Source organism: Fulmarus glacialis, unplaced genomic scaffold (genome assembly GCF_000690835.1).
Source record: "Fulmarus glacialis isolate BGI_N327 unplaced genomic scaffold, ASM69083v1 scaffold7638, whole genome shotgun sequence".
In the NCBI taxonomy this organism is placed as follows: domain Eukaryota; kingdom Metazoa; phylum Chordata; class Aves; order Procellariiformes; family Procellariidae; genus Fulmarus; species Fulmarus glacialis.
The window spans coordinates 42,158-62,243 of NW_009228871.1; the positions used below are offsets into that span (position 1 = coordinate 42,158).

Below are 20,086 nucleotides of genomic sequence, written 5' to 3' on the forward strand. Positions count from 1 at the left end.
ACATGATACCTATCCTTCTTTGGATATTCAAAATACACAGAAGTCAATAGTTTCTTTATCATTTAGGGCACTTTAAGTATTTTTATGCACACCAGAAGATTTGGTACTATGCTGTTGCCTGTTACCCGTAAATATGGCATTATCTTCCCTCTAGAAATAGCTCAGTAGGGCCAAATATTGTTGCTCCCTGTGGCCTTGGTCTTATCAAGACAGTCACATCACGTACTAACTCTGATTACAGGAATAAATCATATCCGCTTCCTTTTTAAAAGTTAGAAACAGTATTTTGCTTTACTATCATTTTTGCCAAGAATAAATATTTTTGCAGTGGAAAAATATATAATTAAAATGTCAGTTGTGATTTTCTTTTAACAGTTAAAGCAGTACCAGTAATGAGACAGAGAAAGACCCATGACTGTGAAAATTCAAACTTACATAGAACAAACTTATACTTAATTGCCATATAATAATTCACACTTTAACAATATAAACTGAAACATAGTATGTTGCTGCTCTTAATCAATCATTTAATTGTTTATGAAATGCATGGAAGCCCATTCCTGGCTTAAGAATTCAACTTTTTCCTTACCCTGAGAAAGTATCCCTGGTTAAGCTGCCACTGTGTCTTAGGACAGTTTTGCTTAGGTCAAAAAGCACATCATGTAAACTCTGTTCCTCAATTTTCTTTGTGGTTAGCTCAAGTATTTGTGTATTTCTCCGGAACAGTTTGCAAGCATAGCAAGTAGCTGCAGCAGTCTCCATTTTGTCTCCTGTCAGAACCCAAACTTTAATTCCAGCTTTCTGGAGTGCTTCAATAGTGTCAGCAGCTTTTTCTTGCAGTCTGTGGAAGTCAATTGACAACATACATAGATAGATTGCTTGGAAATGAGAAATTCAGAGGTTCTTATTGAAAGGTTTCCATAACCAAATAAAAAATTTCCATAAAAGTTATCAGATCTAAGAATTTTCCCCAAGGTGTGAATCTAAAAATGTTTAGGGGAGTAGTACATTATAAATTGTTAGTTTTGACACTTTCGAAGGGCTTAAAGTTTCACCTTTTGTTTACATAGCCTAAAAGACAAGATGCTTCATTCTCCAGACAAGTAATTTAATTAAAAAATTTTCAGTGCTTTCAGCTAATGACATCAAACAGTGAAGTACTGCTGAGTTATTAAAGTTACCTCTCAGTTTTAACAGACAGTTTTTGAATTTTTTTTAAGACCTAAAGATTCATTTCTTCAATACCCATTTTGTAGTTCTTTCCTTCAAAACTTTTCCCTAAAATTTGTTAAATAAGGTATTACATGAACTACATGTAAATGGCTTGAGTGTACACTTAACTATTGTTATTAGCTTACTAAATTATAAAGTTACCATGTGTAACTTTAGTAAGCTAAGGGTATGGAATTGATTCAAATAAAGGGTTTTCAAATAAATCTCTAATCCAGAAAAAGAGTTGCAAGAAAGTCTTCAAGTACTTTGGTAACATCACTAAACATAAGAAACTAAGAAATGTACTAACCGATCTTCAACAGCTGTAGCACCAAGTAAAATAAAATCTCTTTCTATCTTCTCATACACTTCTGCTAATTTCTTTTCCCGGTCCTGGAGGGCCAGCTTTGCATTCTGAAGCAGCTTCTGTGCATTGCTGTATTCTTCTGCTGTGAGCTTTTTATATGCAACGCACAATGTTCGCAGTCCCTCCTAAAGAACGTAATCAAAAGAAACAAAATGCTCCTTAGAAAACTCTTCTTAGACTTCTTGCTGGTGTTTATGCTGAAATACTTGAAAAATTGGAATGATTTTACAATTAAGATGAAGAGTCCCACTACTCACTTTTATAGTGAAGCGAGTATAGTATAGACTAGTACAATATAGTCTAGACTAGAACATGAGTCAGCTTGATGCTATGCTGCCCTGGAAGCAGTTACAACCTGAGGGACAAACCTCAGTCCTCCAGAAGAGAAACAGCTCAGCCACCCACCTGGATGTATGAGATTACCAGGGAAAGGAAAGTCAAGGTAAAGGTTTCCTTCCCTATGTGTATAATTAGGCAGGATGAGTCAGAATAAATAACAATAACATAAATAGTAGCTCTGCAGTGTCTGATTTTGATGCTGTGTTGCAGCAGAGACAGGGACAAAACATCACAGAGAGTGTTGAAAGTGAAAATCCAACTGTGCCATTTCAGTCAAGTGAAAACTAGAACTTAGCTGTGGGTGTTTCACAGACTTTGGGAGTGTGATGAATAAGAAAGGGAGTATATAGACTGTGTAAGGTGGGAAAAAGCTGCTACAACCCAGAAAGGAAGTTTTGCCACCTCAAATATATTGCCTCTCACACCACCATTTAACTGGCACTTTATCTTCATAAATTTTAATCCAGTAGGTCTTTGCATAGTTACTTATTACCAATCCAAGAAGAAGAAGTATTAAAAAACCTCCCTGACTCTTGCTATTGATAAGGGCAGGTGCCAGGTAGCTGCCTGTATCTTCTTTCAGAAGCTTCTGTATGTAGGAGCCAGCCCTATTTTCCAATTATCCAAGATGAAGAAATAGCTCTTGGTCTGGATTTCTCTCTTGACAGACATTGGATGGATATGATATGTGAACACTTCTTCCAGTTTCACTAACCTCCTTCACTTGTAATTATCAGACAGCTGTTACATCTAGTAAAGCTTAGCAAAGCACTTTGGCAAAGAGTTTTGAAGTTTCCCTTCAAAACAAAAGCAGGTAACACTGTAGGTATTTTTTCACATACCTGTAATAATACTTTGTTTTCAGTTTGAGTACTGGGTATCAGCAAATTTTATCCTATCTGTAAGACTGGCAGTCATATTCCATTGCAATGGGTTCTGCATATTTTTGGCAGAATTCAGTATTTTACAACTCCAAATACTACCTTTTAGGTAAAATCAAGTTCTGAATTTCTTTTAAAGATGATCAGGCAGTTCATAGTTCATTTTTAGCAAGCAAAAATGTAAGTATAAGGATGATCACTGCACTGTTTCCTCATAAGAAGCACATTTGTTGCTACATTGTGCTCTAATGGATTTTCTCCTTTAAGAACTTGTAAAGCAACCAAAGGCAGCAAATCACAATTGCTAAGTCTGGGGACTGAAAGCAGGGATGAGATTTTCAGTGAAGTTTTTCACTTTTCTTTCATTCAAAAGTTAATTCAAACAACCACAGTTGTGAAAATGACATACTAAAAAGCTAATTGATGACCTCTGGTATAACACACTGTTGTGCATATCTAATGCATTTATATCTCACCACAACTGCCATTTGGAAGATGAGATGGAGGACAGATTCAAGTAAGGGAGTAACACAGACTGCTACCCATACAGCCTGTGTGCACTTCGGCATAAAATAATCTTGGTGCCTGGGAAGACAAATCTGTTACCAGATCAAGCAGGAGATAAGGACACTTGATTTTTTTTTTTACACTGATATCACATGAGCAGGTCAACAAAATGGAATCTTACCACTGCATTGCGTTCAACTCTGGATCGTATTTGGTCAACTTTGCCTTCTTTAACTCTAGGAAATATGGAAGAATCTGCTCCCTTACAAAACATAAATATATCACCTAAAAGAGACAGCATATGGAATTCAAAATGGCCAAATATATCCTTCTTCAAAAAAACATCCAAATTACTAAGTCTTCAAAAAGATTTATTCCAACTTTTTTATAACATTTGAACTCATGCTGGTACCTGGTCTCCCTTTTTATAAAGAAAGGCACACAGACTGTGATTAATGCTTAACTCTTCGATAAACCTGAAATAAATTCACGTGAAACAAAAACACTTAAGAAGAAACAGAATGTGACAGCCTTACCTGTTGAAGATTTAACAATTACACTCATTCGCCGTCTCACAGAATCAAAACTTAAAACCTCTAATAATTCAAACCTGAAACAGAATCAGAATATTTTTTAAACAATTCTGCTTTTCCAGATCCCTAAACTGGTTATTACGACTTCGAGCATATCAAATAAAACCTGACTTCTAACATGGAAAATTATGTCGAGTACTATGGAATATGGAACTAGTACAGAATGAAACAGCAGGTTACAAATAATAAATAAGGGAGGCCCTCAGCTCCTAATTACTTGAAAGAGAATTTGTCTGCATGATGTTCATAAGTATCTTTGGATATATAGTCAATATAATTTATTTAAGCAGAAGACTAGAAACCTTGCAGTAGAGCGCTGTGCTGCTTATAAAGTAAGTAAATTCCTACCTGTAATATCTAGGCATAGCCTTAGAACTTGAAATGCATAGGTGTTTACACAGAAGTCTTTATTTAATATTTTTCTAATTTTGACTATTCCTGTCTCCTGAAAGTGCCCACCTAATTTCATGAATCTTGCTCAAGTGTTGACTGACAAGTTATTCAAGTGAAAAAACATTTCTTTTTACTGGTTTTATATTCGCCATTGCTTTTATGATTTGATTTTATCCCATGTTCCTTTCCTTTCTAGCAGGAAAAATGAACACAAGCTCCTTTTGTACTGTTTCTGTATAACTCATCAGTTTATATACTTTTATCATTTACTCTCTTACCTATTTCCTTTTATCTAAGAGACCCCCCCCCCTTTTTCCAGCATAAACATAAGCATCCCGATCATTAATCCCATTTTTTTCAGGATTCATCTGTTAATATTTTTCTTATAAAATAGATCTGCTTATTTAATTAGATGATTCAGTTCTAAGTCCTTACAACAGCCCGGGATTCAAACCTGTGCGAGTCCACAGTGTTTACACCATTAAAAGTTACAACAGATTCTAATAAGGAGCTGGATCATGCCTATGTCTACAAACTGTGATGCATTTTGGAGAAAATTCCTAATAACTAGAGTGCTTTCATAAATCACGAAATTATACTGACTCTAGTTCTTAAGAGTTGAACAACAAAAGTCTGAAGTAACCTTTGGGAAAAACCCTCCATATTCCCCTAAAAGGGGGAAAAATAACAGCAGGGTTCCTATATTTGTGTCCAAGAGTCCCTGTGTAGTTAGCAGAGTACACATGCAGGAAGACATAGATATAGAATAGCCTTAACCAGCAGACATCTACAGAAATGTAAGGTAACATTTTCAAAAGTATGTACATCCCATTAAACAGCCGTACTAATTAAATGTTATTGAAAATTTTACTCATATTATGGTCTGCAAGATTTATTCTACATGTCAAAGGAAAATGACAAAAACCAGTACCTGTTCTAAATTTTCTTTGAACCAGCTATAAAAATTTATTCTATAGATATTACCCTCCTGTAAATTATATGGATTATTTGTGAACAACAAATGGGGTACATACAATTTTCTATTAAGAAACTTATTTACCATATTACAAAGGAAAAATACCCATAGTTCCTACAAGTATTAGGAACTATTAGATTAGGTCATGAACCCCACACCACACCTTTGTTGTTATATTAATATTTCGTATTGCATATACTGTCAAACTAACAGACTAAGTGAAAATATAGAACTACAGGGTCTATTAAAATCATAAATATTAGTAGATCATTTATTTTTCTACTAAAATGTACAATTTCCAACTTTTTTGAATTAAAAATTAATGTATAGGGAAACAATGATCTATTAAACACATCAGTAAAAACTTCTCATCACTCTGATATATTTTTAACCACTCACTTCTCTATGTTATTTTCCCGATTTAAGATCTCCATAAAATTGTCCTTCAGCCTTAGATAGGTGTAACCAAGTCTGTCAAATGAAACACACATCAAGAGAATGAATACAAGAAATATATAATTATGCAGTTTAAGTATGTCATAAGGATTTAAGACCGAGCTTATCTTCTGAAAAAAAAAACCCCAAACTGTTTTTATTTGATTTATGAATATGAATAATCATGACTGTATGTTAAGAAAATCATCAGCTCTAGATGATTTTGGTTTTGTTATTATGATTTTTGTACTGATAACAATTTTGAACTTCAGTGATTAGATCTCTAGATTTAAAAAGTATAATACCTAATTACACACATACCTCTGTATTCCCTCAACTAAAGCAACTTCATCAGGTGATGATGAAATATATATACAAGATCTTCTTGAGAGATGGTTTTTTTTCAATCCATCTACGCTGTCATCATCTTTTACCTGAACAGTATGGCAAAGACAAAGAGCTCGAAAAAATAGTTCCTCTCTCTCCTAAAAAATAAAAGGAATGGTTGTCATTATGAGTGATCACTTTCAAGTATTCCTTTGAAAACTTTTCTTTGGGACAGTTAGCAATGTCACCGATTACTACTATTTATTACCAGATAAAGGCAGTGTCACAGGTCACCTGCCCTTCAGGGGGAGCCAGGTCTTTCCCAGTGGTAACCACACAACTGCTTAATAGCTTCTAGTGCTACTAGCATTGCCATGCAAGTCAAGTTCCTGATGCCCAAAAAAGACAGTGTGCATCTTTTGCTTCCTCTGAGTGCCTAGGTGTGGCTAAAGGTTTTTTTCTTTACTTTTGCTTAAACTTTAACAAGCTTTATCAAATACTAGTCAAGGTACAATTTTAGGAGTCCTGAGTCCAGACAGAGGGACGCAGCACCTGGAGCACGAGTGTTAACAGGCTTTACAGATTTCAATTTCTTACAGAGCTTGAACACCTCTCAGAGCTATATAAAATAAAAGGAGTGTGGACATTTTGGCAGCTGGAGCTAACAACTTCTATGAAGTTTCAGATGGTTTGGTAATGACAGCTTCTGACACCAGAAAGAGATTTCTCTTTCATGGATACCTGGCTATGTTCTACCTATATCTTTGTGTCTGAATCTTATTCTTCTGTGCTGTTCAATACAAACTGTCTGTGTCATTGTAATTCCAGGATAAAAACACAGTGTACCTTGGGACCGCATTCTGAAGGCCATGGGTGAGAGCCATAAGGCTGTTGAATTACACAAACATATTTTAAGAGGCCTTGTTTTGCCTTAGTGAAGGGTATGGCCAAAGTATGATTTGAGACTGTATTGATATATTCAAAAATATATTGTCCTTTGGCTATGATTATCCTGCCCATTTACACCCTGCTCATCAGTTGACACGTGAAGTCTCCTGAACTTTCAACTAACTTCGCAAACACAGCAAAAATGCCACAGCACATACATACTGTGTATAGCACATTTCGGATGTGGCTATGTTAAGTCACATTTAAAAGTAATTTAATTTGATCATAAACCATTCTCTGGCCACATCTTCACTCAGTGATGACTAAGTAAGTGTTTGCATTGAGCACTCATTTTCCCCCTTGAGGATTTTCCTGCCTTGCTTTCCCTATTGTAGCTAATGTTACACGGAAACCAGCTATTACGTTTCTTTAGCTATTAACCAGAGAAAGTTCTATAGTTTTGGGTTTTGTTTAATTCAGTTTTACAGCTGCAGTAAGTTGGGAAACTTCCTGTTAAGCCTTTAAATCTTAATCTAAAGTAGGAAAGAAAAATGTCTATGTTGTAATGCATTTCCTGCCGTTACCTTCTTTGATTAGTGAAATTCAAGGATGTTATATTTCTAATATTCCCTTCATCAGCACAGTTCAATTTTCATATTTCACTGTAAAAAACAAGAACCTAGAAAGAGTCATCATACCTTTCCACTTCCTCCTGGAGAAGAATCGATCATATCAATGCCTGTACAATCGTGGAGAATTTGGCCATTGCAGATAACATGTGGTACATAAACGTGCCCTTCAATGCAACATTCTACGAATTCCATGTTGTTCTCAGTTAATGTTCCTGTTTTATCTGTGAAGACATACTCAATCTGCAAATGAACACAAATTAAAAACAGCAGGAATTTTCCAAGGTCTCTTAACAAAACTGAGATTATTACTGGGTTACACCTTCCTTTAAAGATCCTTATGCAGGCTCTTTCAGAAAAGGAAGACAACAATTTCTTTTGGGAGTCATCTTCCACAGAAATGTGGGCCCTGAAAGATTTCATCATAGAAGAGTACCAGCAAAGCTATCTTTTGCCTCATAACACATATAAATAATGTGTTTAACCTACTTTCACTCTTCTCTCAAGCTCCTTTTTGGTTTTTCATGTCTTTCTTGCTGCAAGACAGATATTTATGGAAACAAAATGCACATTTATGGAAACAAAATTCCATTTCCCAGGGATCATTATTTAATGTACATGCCTGGATTTGGATCAGTTACTGTCAGAATGGTCCTTAGGGTAGTATCAGAATTCCCCACTACAATTATGTTAGTTTAAATGAGGACTCTGGACTAATGGTCACATACAGTTATACACATGGGCACTGTTATTGCCCTGGAAACACTCCTTTTGTTTCAATACTGAATTTTTCATTAATTTTATATTTTACAATGAGCCCCAGCATTTAAGGATAACAACATCAAAAATGAAACCAAAACCTGAACTATAAACCAGAACAGCTAGATCGGCACGAGCTCAATTTTGGATATTGAATATAGGTATTGTATACAGATTGCATGTATGTATTTGATAAACTGAGAGCATTATGTAAGGATAGGAATTAAACATTGGAAGTAAGGCAATTATTTAGTATTCGTCAGATTGTTTAACAAACTTCAACATTTATCAAGTGCATCAAACAAAATAAAAACCAAATTTTTGCTCTCAGTCATAAGAGAAGTTATTAAATACGTGAACTTTCCTCCTAGATTGACTTTTCTAATATTCATTAATCTGAAAAGGCAAGTTTCCAAATTTTCCAGCGGTTTGTTATCTGTGGACACAATACCCGTATTCAACATTTTTCAAAGTGGGCAGGATTTATATGGATTTCTTTCATCTCAACTCCTATATTCAGTTTCATAATACATTTATATAAGACACAAAATGCTATCAAGGAAACATCTTTTATTCATTCAGTGTGCTGCTTTGGGATCAACATCCATTACATGAAAAAAGGAATAAAGCATGTATATCACTATGACAGTATTTACTACAACCACAAATAAGGATTCGCAATCAAAGCCTTCATTAGAAATACGATGTATATCATCTTTCAAAAACGTAGAAGCAAAATTTAGTTTATTGGATTCATACTAATAATGCCAAGTACTGATGAGGGTCCCATTCTAGGGACGACACTTAAATTTAGTAGTAGTAAGTTATTTTTTGTAACGGAATCACAGAACAGTTGAGGTTGGAGGGCACCTCTGGAGGTCATCTGGTCCACCCACCCTGCTCAAGCATGGCCCCCAAGAACCATGGCCCAGGACCATGTCCAGACAGGTTTTGGTTATCTCTAAGGATGGAGACTCACAGTCTGCCTGGGCAACTCATTCACCGTGATAGTAAAATAGTGTTTCCTGATGTTCAGATGGACCCTCCTGTTTCAGGTTATGCCCATTGCCTCTGGTCCCATCACTGGACACCACTGAAAAAAGCCTGGCACCATCCTCTTTGCACCTTCCTTTCGTGTTTTTACATACATTGATAAGATCCTCCCTGAACCTTCCCTTCTCCAGGCTGGACAGTCCCAGCTCTCTCAGCCTGTCCTCACATAAGAGATGCTCCAGTCCTTTCACCATCTTTGTGCCCCTTCACGGGACTGCCCATGTCTCTTGTACTGGGGAGCCCAAAACTGGACACAGTACTCCAGGTGTGGCCTCACCAGTGCAGAGTGGAGGAGAAGGATCACCTCTCTCCACCTGCTCGCAATACTCTGTCTAATGCAGACTAGGATACCATTCGCCTTCTTTGCCATAAGGACACATTGCTGGCTCATGTTCAACTTGGTGTCCAGCAGGATCCCCAGGTTGTTTTCTCCCAAGCTGCTTTACTGCTGGGTGGCCTCCAGGGTACACTGTGCCCCGTCATCCAGATCATTAATGATCAGGACTGGACACCCTTGGTGTACACCGCTAATTACTGGCCTCCCACCAGACCTTGCGCTGCTGACCACCACCCTCTGGGCCTGGCCATTCAGCCAGTTTTCAATCCACCTCACTGTCTGCTCATCCAGCCCATAATTCATCAGTTTCTCTAGAGACAGTGCCAACTGTCTCCCATAATAACAAAATACTTGTTAACAGCTTTTATCCCAATAGATATGTGTCCCTAAAAGGTTAATTACTAATTTGGCTGTACAAAAATAAGGAAACACACCATCTTATTTATTTATTGAAAACCTATGAAAACATTTTTAACTAATAGAGATCCTAAATATTTTCTCAAAAAATATTCATGCTTATCTGTGTCAAGGTGATGATTTTCTTAACACAGAATACTAAACATAGAATTTCTTTTGGAAAATGAGAGTGGCAGTCAATCATTTTACCGGATGAAACTTGTGTCTGGAGATTTGATGTCAGTCTAGCCAGTCAAAAAGGGTTTTTCTTCCATCTGACTTTTACTCTGGGGAAGTTAGATGCTTATACAATCTCCCTCTATAGTCAATGGAGAGAAATCATCACCTTCTTAAAGTGTTTATCCTTTACTAATACAGTAATACTAACTGACTTCCACTGACTGGCTGAGAAATCAGAATTTTTGATTCTGAAAATCAGAAGATCTCAAATTTTATTTTTAAAAATAATCAGCACTAAAGAAAATGCACACTAAGCAGCAAAAAAAAAATCTGAAGTGACAATTTTAAAATAAAAAATTATGGTAGAAACAGTTGAAAAAATTTATCATTCAATGAAATTTACCTGTCCCAACTCTTCATTGAGGTCAGAAGTATTCACCAGTGGTCCTTCACCTGTGTCCTCATCAAACATTTCCTCATCCCATGTAAGGAAGTAAGAACCAAGAAATTTCTGCATTTCCACAGTGACATACATGGATACAGGAATAATGTAGTTGAAAAGAACCATGAATGCAAGGAAGTCTGTAAAAGCTCGAAGAAACTGCCAAAGAAACAAGATGAAAATATTGATTTTTCATGTACCATCAAAAACCGAAAGATGACTACATACATTCGCAAATTATTTTTTCTAATAACTTTCAAACAGTAAGCAACAGCTTTCACAGCTCACAGTTCAGCACAGGATGTATACCCTCATGATTTAACACATCACAACTAATTTGGCATGAAGAAAAAAACTTTTTTGTTTTAAATTTGTATTTTTCTTTACAGACATACAGGTGTAGAGTACAGTTACACATCATTGTTGTAAAGTTCTAGAGCAACTAATGAGCGTGGTGAACACCTGTATGAGAACAAGGAAAACATTAAAATGTACATTCACAAATTACCAGAAAAATACCATAAAACTACAGCAACTCATTCAAGGATTACCAAATTACATAACTTTCAGGCAGCATTTCATTAATAAATAAAGGGTTTCCCTTCCTTCTCTCAATACAAATAGGATGTGTGCACATAACCTGGTTCAATTTTTTCAGTGGTGGAGAATTGTTCAAAGTACAGTCAACCTGCTAAGCAGGTTGAGATAGTGTTACTGGTGGTAATGAGAAATCTAGAACATGCCTGGCTAGCATCTGCTCATCATGCTTTTAGGGTAAAGAAGGAAATTTTCCCCTAGTCCGACTGGGAGGGTTTAGTGAAATAATATTATGCTTCCTGTAGTGCTGGGTGCAGTTCGTTACTTTGGATCATCTGGGTATCTGTTCTGGACTATGTCCTTGCTCCTATAAGGACATCGGACACTGGCAACTCTGTTGCTGGTCTCTAGTACTCATGACAGAGTTACAGAGCTATATGAAACTAAGCTTTTGAGGGGTATTTTTACAGAGATTCCTACAGCAGGTTCTTTTGAACACGTCTGTTGTATGATTGCCAATAGTTGTGGGATTCTTTTCAGTCCTGTATTTCTCTGCAAAAGGTCAGTTTTTAGTAATTCACATAAATGACAGGAAACTCTAAAACACTTTCATGAGGTTTTTTATACTAAAACAGACATTTTCTCATCAGTTAAATTCACACATAAAACTTAAGTGTAAAAATTTAATATACAAGTTTTCTACAAATATATTGTCACCACTGTTAGCAAAAAAAGCAACAATTTATGACTGGTAAGTAAGCAGGCTGTATGTACTTTTCAGTAGGATTCTTATAAATTAAGGGTTTAGTGTCACTTTTTTGGTATTTTAATTTATTTCCATACCAAATTTCTTTTCCTTTCCGGCTCTGTTTTCTGATTATACCATGGCTCATCACGAAACGGTTCACTCTGCCAGACATACTTCAGGACAGTATTTATTAGTGCTTTACTGATGAGAATACAGAGGTAAACAATAAGGAATACATTCATTGATCTAAACAAAAAAAAGCAAAATAAGAATTCCATTAGCATATAAACTACAGAGTTTATTAAAAAATGTTACACTTGTGCTTCAGCCTAACATTTGCTGCAAGTCTAACAATGCTATGATGTTAAATAACTTCTCTACAGTGTTTTCCCAATGAAGAAAAGTATTATTGAGGACCATTTTCTATTTAAAATGTTAACTGCTATAATTGTTTCCAAAATGTGTGTGAAACATTATCAAACCTAGTATATTAGTGAAAATAAAAAAAAAGCATAGACGGAATCATAACAGAATAACCGGGCTTGTATCTGCAGTCCTTTTTATGCCATTTCTCTGAACCAATATAAAAACACTTACACAAGTACTTTTATAGAAATATAAATCTATCGAGAACATTTTGCTATGTAGCTGTAATGGTTTAACTCTTTCTAGACAGGTCTAAAAAAAGAAAGAGCAAGAACACTCTACATTTAAAATTATATTTTCATTAATGATGGGCATGAACTAAAAGCCATGGGTTATACATCAATAACAATAAAGAGACACATCATCATTGTTCAGTCACTGCGTAAGAGAAGGGCTGTCAGCTAGTCAGTACATCTTGCCTTAATCAATGATGTCTTTTTCTTCACAAGGTTGGACACCTTACTCAGAGCTGATGATTTTGGATAGCAGAGTAGGACTAGAAAATAACTCTCTATTTTAAAAAAAGTAAGCAAACCAATGTCAGCTCATTCCTTGAGGATAGCAGTGTCTTCCTTTCCCATCATATATGCCTGAATGGAACTTCAAATTTTAGCTAAACCATGGAAAACTTGCCACAGACAGGCTTTGTGTTACTGCAGTTGATCCGAAGTGAAGTGCATCAAAAAAGTTATTTTCACTGAATTCAAGAATTAGTTGCAATGAAAAGGAATGTTAGGATATTGAAGCACATAATCTTGGAAAACTGTCAGTAGGTGTACTCTAACCAGTGAAAGAAAGGTCTTCTGGAACAGCAAAAGCCATCGTATCTTAAAAAGGTAAGCATTACATTAAGGTGGCTTTTTTTTTAACATTTAATAATAATTTAGTATTGAGAACCTAATTTATATAGTGTTATATAACTGATTTTATAAGTAAAAAATGATAAACAAAACAAAGCAAATTGTAAGTCCCCCTACCTCTTTTTTAATTTAAATCAATGAAACATAAACTTTTAGCAAAAAAAAAAAAAAAATATTGCCTTTCATTCACCATTTAAACATGCAGTTTTCTACCCCCAAAATAAGTATTAGAAATTTTACTTTTCTACAGCAGATCGCTTCTGTGATTTTGCCTGGTAATTTAATGCCATCTTAGTTTCCATGCCAGTGTAGATAGCAACACCTGAAATTAGACAACTTGTTTTAATAAAGATTGCACAGTACAATAACTTCATAAAAGCACAATTCACTGGATTATTATACTCTGTCATTTCTTTAATTCTCTGTAGTCTGAAGAAAAAGAACAAAGATTTGGATGATACTCAAAAACTAGAAACGGCTTTAGTATCTTGGTTCTTAGAGGGAAATTTTAAGCAGCATTTACATCCCATTCCAGAGTCACAGTTCCCAATTGCTAACACATTGCTATGTATCAAAGCCAAACCAAAGCTGGGTTTTGAATAAATCCCCTTGTGTTCTTAAGTTCTTTTTTTTGATTTAATTTCAGAATCTAAGTCATACATTGTAAAAGAAAATCCAGATAGGGCTAAACTACATGATACATCCAAGAAGAATAAAAGGCAGCCATTGATTTTGCTTGCTTCAGGAAAAATTAATTTGTGAAAAGAGTGATCTTTTAATATTACCAACTTCCTGTTGATAACACAGATCAAGAGTCTAAACTTCACAAGATTGAGTACAACAACTAAAAGAGGCTGTAAACAAGAAGATGGATTTAAAGTACTTATTAAACCAGCACACTTGTACATTGCTAAAATAAAATAATTTGGGATATGGATTGTGCTGGGGTAACGGCAAACACTGTATGTGTTAGGCAGAGCAGAAACAACCACTCATATTAGGAACATCTCTGCTTGACACACAAGTTAACAGAAACATTAAAACCATCCTCTGAAGTTTACAGAAATACTTACTACAAACTAATTATATTAGTTCATCTATTTTAGATTAGAATTAAAAGCAAAGAGAGCAAGTTTAAATTAATATATGCTTTTTACACTTTTTTTTTTTTGAGAAAAAGTTGCAAGATTTGGGTATTTTAGGCTAAGCAGTTTATGGCTATCTATGATCTTCTTTCTTGGGAGCACTGAAGTTGTATATGATAGAGGATGACTTGGATCTTGTCCCTTTTGTCACCAGCAAAGAATGGCTTGTTACAACAGAACTACTACTCCCACTAGGCTTTCTTGAAGAATTTCCAAAAAACATATCTCGGTTTTTGCTTCCTATTTCTGCTAAAATATTCAAAATTTTCCATGGAGCGAAGACAATTCATACATACAAAATACACTGGCTAGCAGAAAGTCTAATTCTGATCAGGAACTGTTTAAGTGGATTTTTTTTTTTTTTTTTTAATCAGCCATATTTATATCTGGTTGACAAATGAGCAAAACAGATTTAAAATTTTTCAACTCATTAACTGCTTTGGGACAACATTATTAATTCACAGTGCTTGTTCAAAAGCCATATAGTTACATTAAGAAGTTGAGTCATCTTCACTGATCTTTGAAAACTGAACTATAATATCCCCCTCCCAAAAATCTCTATAGTGATTGTACATCATTAATAGTTACTTTACTGCAATTATAGCAACAGTAAACCTAATAAAGAAGTTGTAAATCAAGTGATTCAATAGAAATCCTATGCTCAGTATTAACCGTAGGGTTGTAACCTTGTTTGATATTTGTTTATTACTTCAGGGTCCATTTAAATAATCAATAGAAATATTTACCAAAGATTTTTTCTGTATTCTTTAAAGTGGCTCCTCTAAGAAGCAGATTTTCGGATCCTAATGGCCTGCAAAAAATAAGTATTACAAAATATAAAGATTTAGAGAGAAAGAGCGGACCTTAGTGGAAGCCATGTAAAACAAGAAATTAGTTTTACTCAAGTATTTTTATTTTGTGTAACAAAATTACTAGGCATAGTTAAAGCTTTTAAGTGAAAATTAAAAATATATATACAGATGCCTAAAATGAAGCTCATAATTTCACAATTCAAGTCTTAAACCAATGCATCTAAAAACTACATATGTAGGTACCTAAATAAAGACTCATCATCCTAATTGTAAGGTGCTTATTTTTAAAAATACTGATTCAAGTCTTTAGGCTTATATAGTATCCTGCATGTTAGAATTACTTAATAAGGACAACACATTCTTCCATTTTATTTTAAGTATAAATGGCAGACAAGGTATTATTTGATACTTACTGTATACATTTCAAAGCATAAAGATGAATATAGGTAAAATGATTTATTGAGGACTAGGGGAATTAATGTAAGGATCCCCATGCAGTTTAACACAATATTTTGGAGCATGATATGTAATAAAGTGCAAAAACAAGGACTACTTTATAGACAGACAGCATGCAGAATTGTCAGACCCTATCTATACAGCAATGGAAAAAACCCAAGAAGCAAGTTCAGTATTTTTTAATGTTACTCAAAGTGTTCTTGTGGTATGAACCCCCCCAAAATCAAGAAACTCTAAACAAACAAAAATCCCAGGGCCATAATTCTGATGTAAAACCTGAAACTAGTTCCATTTAAACCAGTGCAGTGATGTTATATGAGTATTTGGATTATAAGACATTATACCCCAATATGGTAAAAAAAATCAATTGCTCTAATAGTTCTGTCCAAGGAATACAAGTCTTAATGCCACAGATTTTCTTCTCATGTGTTATACACAGATCAATCTATTGCTGTTGAGATTAAAAAGGTATTTTCTGCTTATTTTCCTTTCCTCTCCCACCCAAGTTCATTTCCAACCAACTTTATTAGTTAAAAGAATCTTTAAAGTGAAAGAAGCAAAAAAGACAGTTTTCATAGCAGACTCTGATAGAAAATCATGTATCTACAGACACGCTGAGGTTAGGAAGGCACTTAGCCAGAATGGAGTAACTTCCCACATGCTGGGGTCTAGGATATCACCTGAGCGAGAAGCCTTTCTCTCCTATTGCTTTGCCTCTTTGTGGCAAGGACCTGAACAAAATCAGGTCAGCAAATCTCTTCCTTGCTGGTAGACAGAAGATCCTAGGCAGAAAAGACAGGAAGACTCGTGCCTCTTTTGTACTGCTTCATTTTGCTTCTCTGTCTGCTGGACAAGGAATGTCCTGGGCTGCTCCTTGAGCAGAAAGCACTGCACTCCCTTCAGGATGAAACCTATTTGCACAGGAGGCAGAGACCCTTCTAGGTGCCAGACCCAGCGTAACAGATCGCTGTCTCCTACACCACATCAAAATGCATTTCCCTGGATGTTGCCTTCCTGAACACACACAACATTGTGGACATTTTAGACAAATGTACAAACACCCTTAGTAAAACTAAACTGTTTTGGCAGTTCCAATTCTTCAATTTCTAAGAAGAAAAATGAGGGAAATAGACAATTCATATTGGTTAGTGCACTACCAAGACCCCATGCTAATGGGGCAGTATTGTACAAGTACTGTCAAAATCCTATCAGCATCATTTACAAACTAAATACATGTCAAATAAAAATTGAAGTTGAATAAAGACATAAAAATATAAAATAAGAGAAATCTATCTGATTAAAAGATGAAATATTTATGATATATGAAGTAACAGTCTGGAAACTTCTAAGAGAAAAATATTCTATCAATAAGACAAGGCAGCACAATGTTGGTGAACCAAAGGTAATTCTCATTATTGATGTTCATTCAACCCTGAAAATGTTTAAATGCGTAGAAACTCTGGATTTTCCCTACCTTGCAGTAGGCTCATTCCTATCATGGTAAACATTTATTCGACCAACAAATCTGCAAGGGAAATATACCAGCAGTTTAGCAACACTGCTAATTTGTGTATTCTTACGCATATATGTCCCAATATTTCAGGTTTTTTAATGTACATTACAAGGACGTATAATTCTCTCTATATACAGATATATATACCACACATACATATTTAAAACCAAAGCGAATTACTCTGATTTTTAAACATATATGTGCGAATAGATTATTTGAGAAATATTTTCTAGAAAATATTACAGTAAGCCATTTCCAATTGAACGCGCTCTGATTATCCAGTACATAAACAAGAACATAGAGATCATATGGTTATATTTAAAACATGTAAATACAAAAATACACAGAACAGTAAGTCAATGCAAAGTTTGCATATAAAAAGATATGAGATTATAAAATTAGGAACAAATCTTCTAAGTAGACCCATTAGCAAGAAATAACAAGAAATCTTATTCCCTAAACTACACGAGGTAATTACTATCCTTTACAAAACCTAAAAGCTACAACTTGTTAAAAACAAAACAAAACAAAAGCATAAAGCCAATAAGCAATTCTCCCTCTGAATATCTCTAAGTACATTTTATCCGTATGTGGTGGTTGACCCTGGATAGCAACTAAGCACCCACTAGCCTCTCGCTCGTTCCCTCCCCAGCAGGATAGGGGAGAGAATCGGAAGAACAAATGCGAGAAAACTTGTTGGTCAAGAAGCGAGATAATGACAGTTTAATAAGTGAAGGAAAAAAACCAAGTGATGCAAAGGCAACCACTCACCACCTCCCATAAGCAGACTGGTGCCCAGCCAGTCTCCAAGCAACAGCTACTTTGGAAAGATTACCCCCCCAGTTTTATTGCTGAGCATGACATTATATGGCACGGAATATTCATCTGGTCAACTGAAGTCAGACATCCTGGTTGTGTCCACTCCCAGCCTACTTGCTGGAGGGGCAGAGTGAGAAACAGAGAAAGCCTTGACACGGTGCAAGCACTTTTCAGCCACAGTTAAAACACTGGTGTGTTATTCACACTGTTTTAGTCACAAATCAAAACCACTACACCACATGGGCTGCTATGAAGAAAATTTACTCCATTCCAGCCAGACCCAGTACACTGTATTTGCAATACCCAAGTGGGTAACCTCAAATCAAAAGGGATTAAGCCCGACATCAGCATTCCGGATGGCAGAGGAAACTGTGGGGAGCTGGTGGGTCTGTTACCCTGAAAGGGAACCTCTCAGGCTCAGAGGAGTGGTGACCTGGCTACTGAGAGAATATACAACACCGTAGAGCCACATCTAAAGACACTGTACAGTTTGTTATGATGCATCATAATGTAAAATGACCATGTGCCTTTGGAAAGAAAGATTCGCCACTGTGGTTTGTTGAGAGGTAAAGTGCCAAGTAAAAATTAGCAGAGGTAGAAGCTGTCTACCAATAAGCATTCTCATTATTCATGTGCCAACAGTTGTCCCAACAAATTCCACCATCTATAACAGTGTGAGCTTCAACTTCTAACCATTCACTTTGTGAGCCAGGCATTTAAAAAAGGATCAAGCCATTCATGGAATCAGTTTTCTAAAGAATCTGTTCTCTTGCAGATTTCTAGACCAGTTCCTTGGTCACTGAGATCAGGGAAAAGAGATACTTCCACACCTCAGAAATAAGAAATGTTTTCTCTGTATCTTCCAACAGTATTTGCTGATAAAAGAGTGCATTTTAGTTTGTTGCCATATTGTTTTCTGTGTATTATTTCAGCTATTTTTACTGCGGCAAGAAGAACAAGTGTTTCCTCTATGGTATGAGCTTTTTGTTTTTCACTATTAAGAAAGAAACCTTAAAAGAGGCTTCTAAAGATTTATCATTAAGTTTAGTGAAATTTTGTACAGTACTTTCGTAAAATACTGGGTGCCGCATGACTTTAAACATTGCTAAAAAACTGTAGAGGTTTTTCTTCATGTTCTGAATGCTTAGTTTTTAAATGTCTTGCTAATCATGATGGCTTCATACTATCATTAGCTAATATCTCAAAGCACGTGGGGTGAGATTCATCGTTAACAATAGCAGATGTAAATCAGTATTTCAAATAGCCTTGAAAATTTACATTTTTTCTGGCCGACTTCTTGTCAGATCTGATTAGATTGGCATTGGTTTTACCTTGTACTGTGGCTGATGAAGAGCTCATACTAGGAGTAGAAGTGTTTGCCATTTTATTGTTGTTCACTTGTGCTTGCATTGTCAGTATTATCTTCAATCCACAGTTTCTTTTTAAGCCACTTGACCATTTTGTGAGGATTACTTCAATTAAAACTAGATAATATAATCCATAAATCCACTTAACCGGGCACGCTGACAACCTCTCCGCGTTGTAGAACACCCTCTCTTCCCCTGGAGATTCCTCAGGAACTCTGTGTGAGAACTCTCTGACATACAGGCTGAGTAAGGGTGCCAGTGTCAAGAACTATATTAAGTATTAGTAAAGCTTAATTTCTTTCTTATTTTTTAGATTAAAAAAATAAATAAAAGTTCTAAAATTTTCGTCACGCACCCCAATGGATCATCTTGTGCACCCCCCTTTGGAGACCACTGCCCTAGAGCAGACCAGTGAACTACCTCAGAAAAGGAGCATGGATGGAAGACTAACCTGACTTCAGGCTCACTCTGGGGCCCACTCTAACCAGCCAGATGCAGCCAGTATCTTTTCATCATGATATTCTTATAATTTATTGCTAGGGTACCTTAAATGAAACAGGTCAGAATTATTTTCTTACTTATAAAGGTCAGGCTGAGGTTGTTCACATTCAATGGTAGCATGTAGTGCATCGATTTCTTGTTCATTGTGAAACGCCTTTGTATCTTGAACAGCATAGTAAGTCTGGAAT

At 35.6% G+C, this 20,086-nt stretch overlaps 1 protein-coding gene across 1 annotated transcript in view; it reads right to left on the reverse strand.

Annotated features, from left to right (window-relative positions):
• Positions 1 to 20,086, reverse strand: part of ATP11A (ATPase, class VI, type 11A) — a gene marked incomplete at its 5' end in the record, with an annotated part of 63,998 nt that overhangs the window by 25,103 nt on the left and 18,809 nt on the right. Inside the window, 13 exons of the mRNA XM_009583629.1 lie at positions 590 to 841; positions 1,523 to 1,704; positions 3,488 to 3,591; positions 3,843 to 3,916; positions 5,668 to 5,739; positions 6,025 to 6,188; positions 7,617 to 7,790; positions 10,676 to 10,873; positions 12,095 to 12,245; positions 13,526 to 13,607; positions 15,177 to 15,241; positions 17,173 to 17,223; positions 19,976 to 20,079. Coding sequence (XP_009581924.1) covers positions 590 to 841; positions 1,523 to 1,704; positions 3,488 to 3,591; positions 3,843 to 3,916; positions 5,668 to 5,739; positions 6,025 to 6,188; positions 7,617 to 7,790; positions 10,676 to 10,873; positions 12,095 to 12,245; positions 13,526 to 13,607; positions 15,177 to 15,241; positions 17,173 to 17,223; positions 19,976 to 20,079 — 1,673 coding nt within the window. The remainder of the gene's footprint in view (positions 1 to 589; positions 842 to 1,522; positions 1,705 to 3,487; positions 3,592 to 3,842; positions 3,917 to 5,667; positions 5,740 to 6,024; positions 6,189 to 7,616; positions 7,791 to 10,675; positions 10,874 to 12,094; positions 12,246 to 13,525; positions 13,608 to 15,176; positions 15,242 to 17,172; positions 17,224 to 19,975; positions 20,080 to 20,086) is intronic.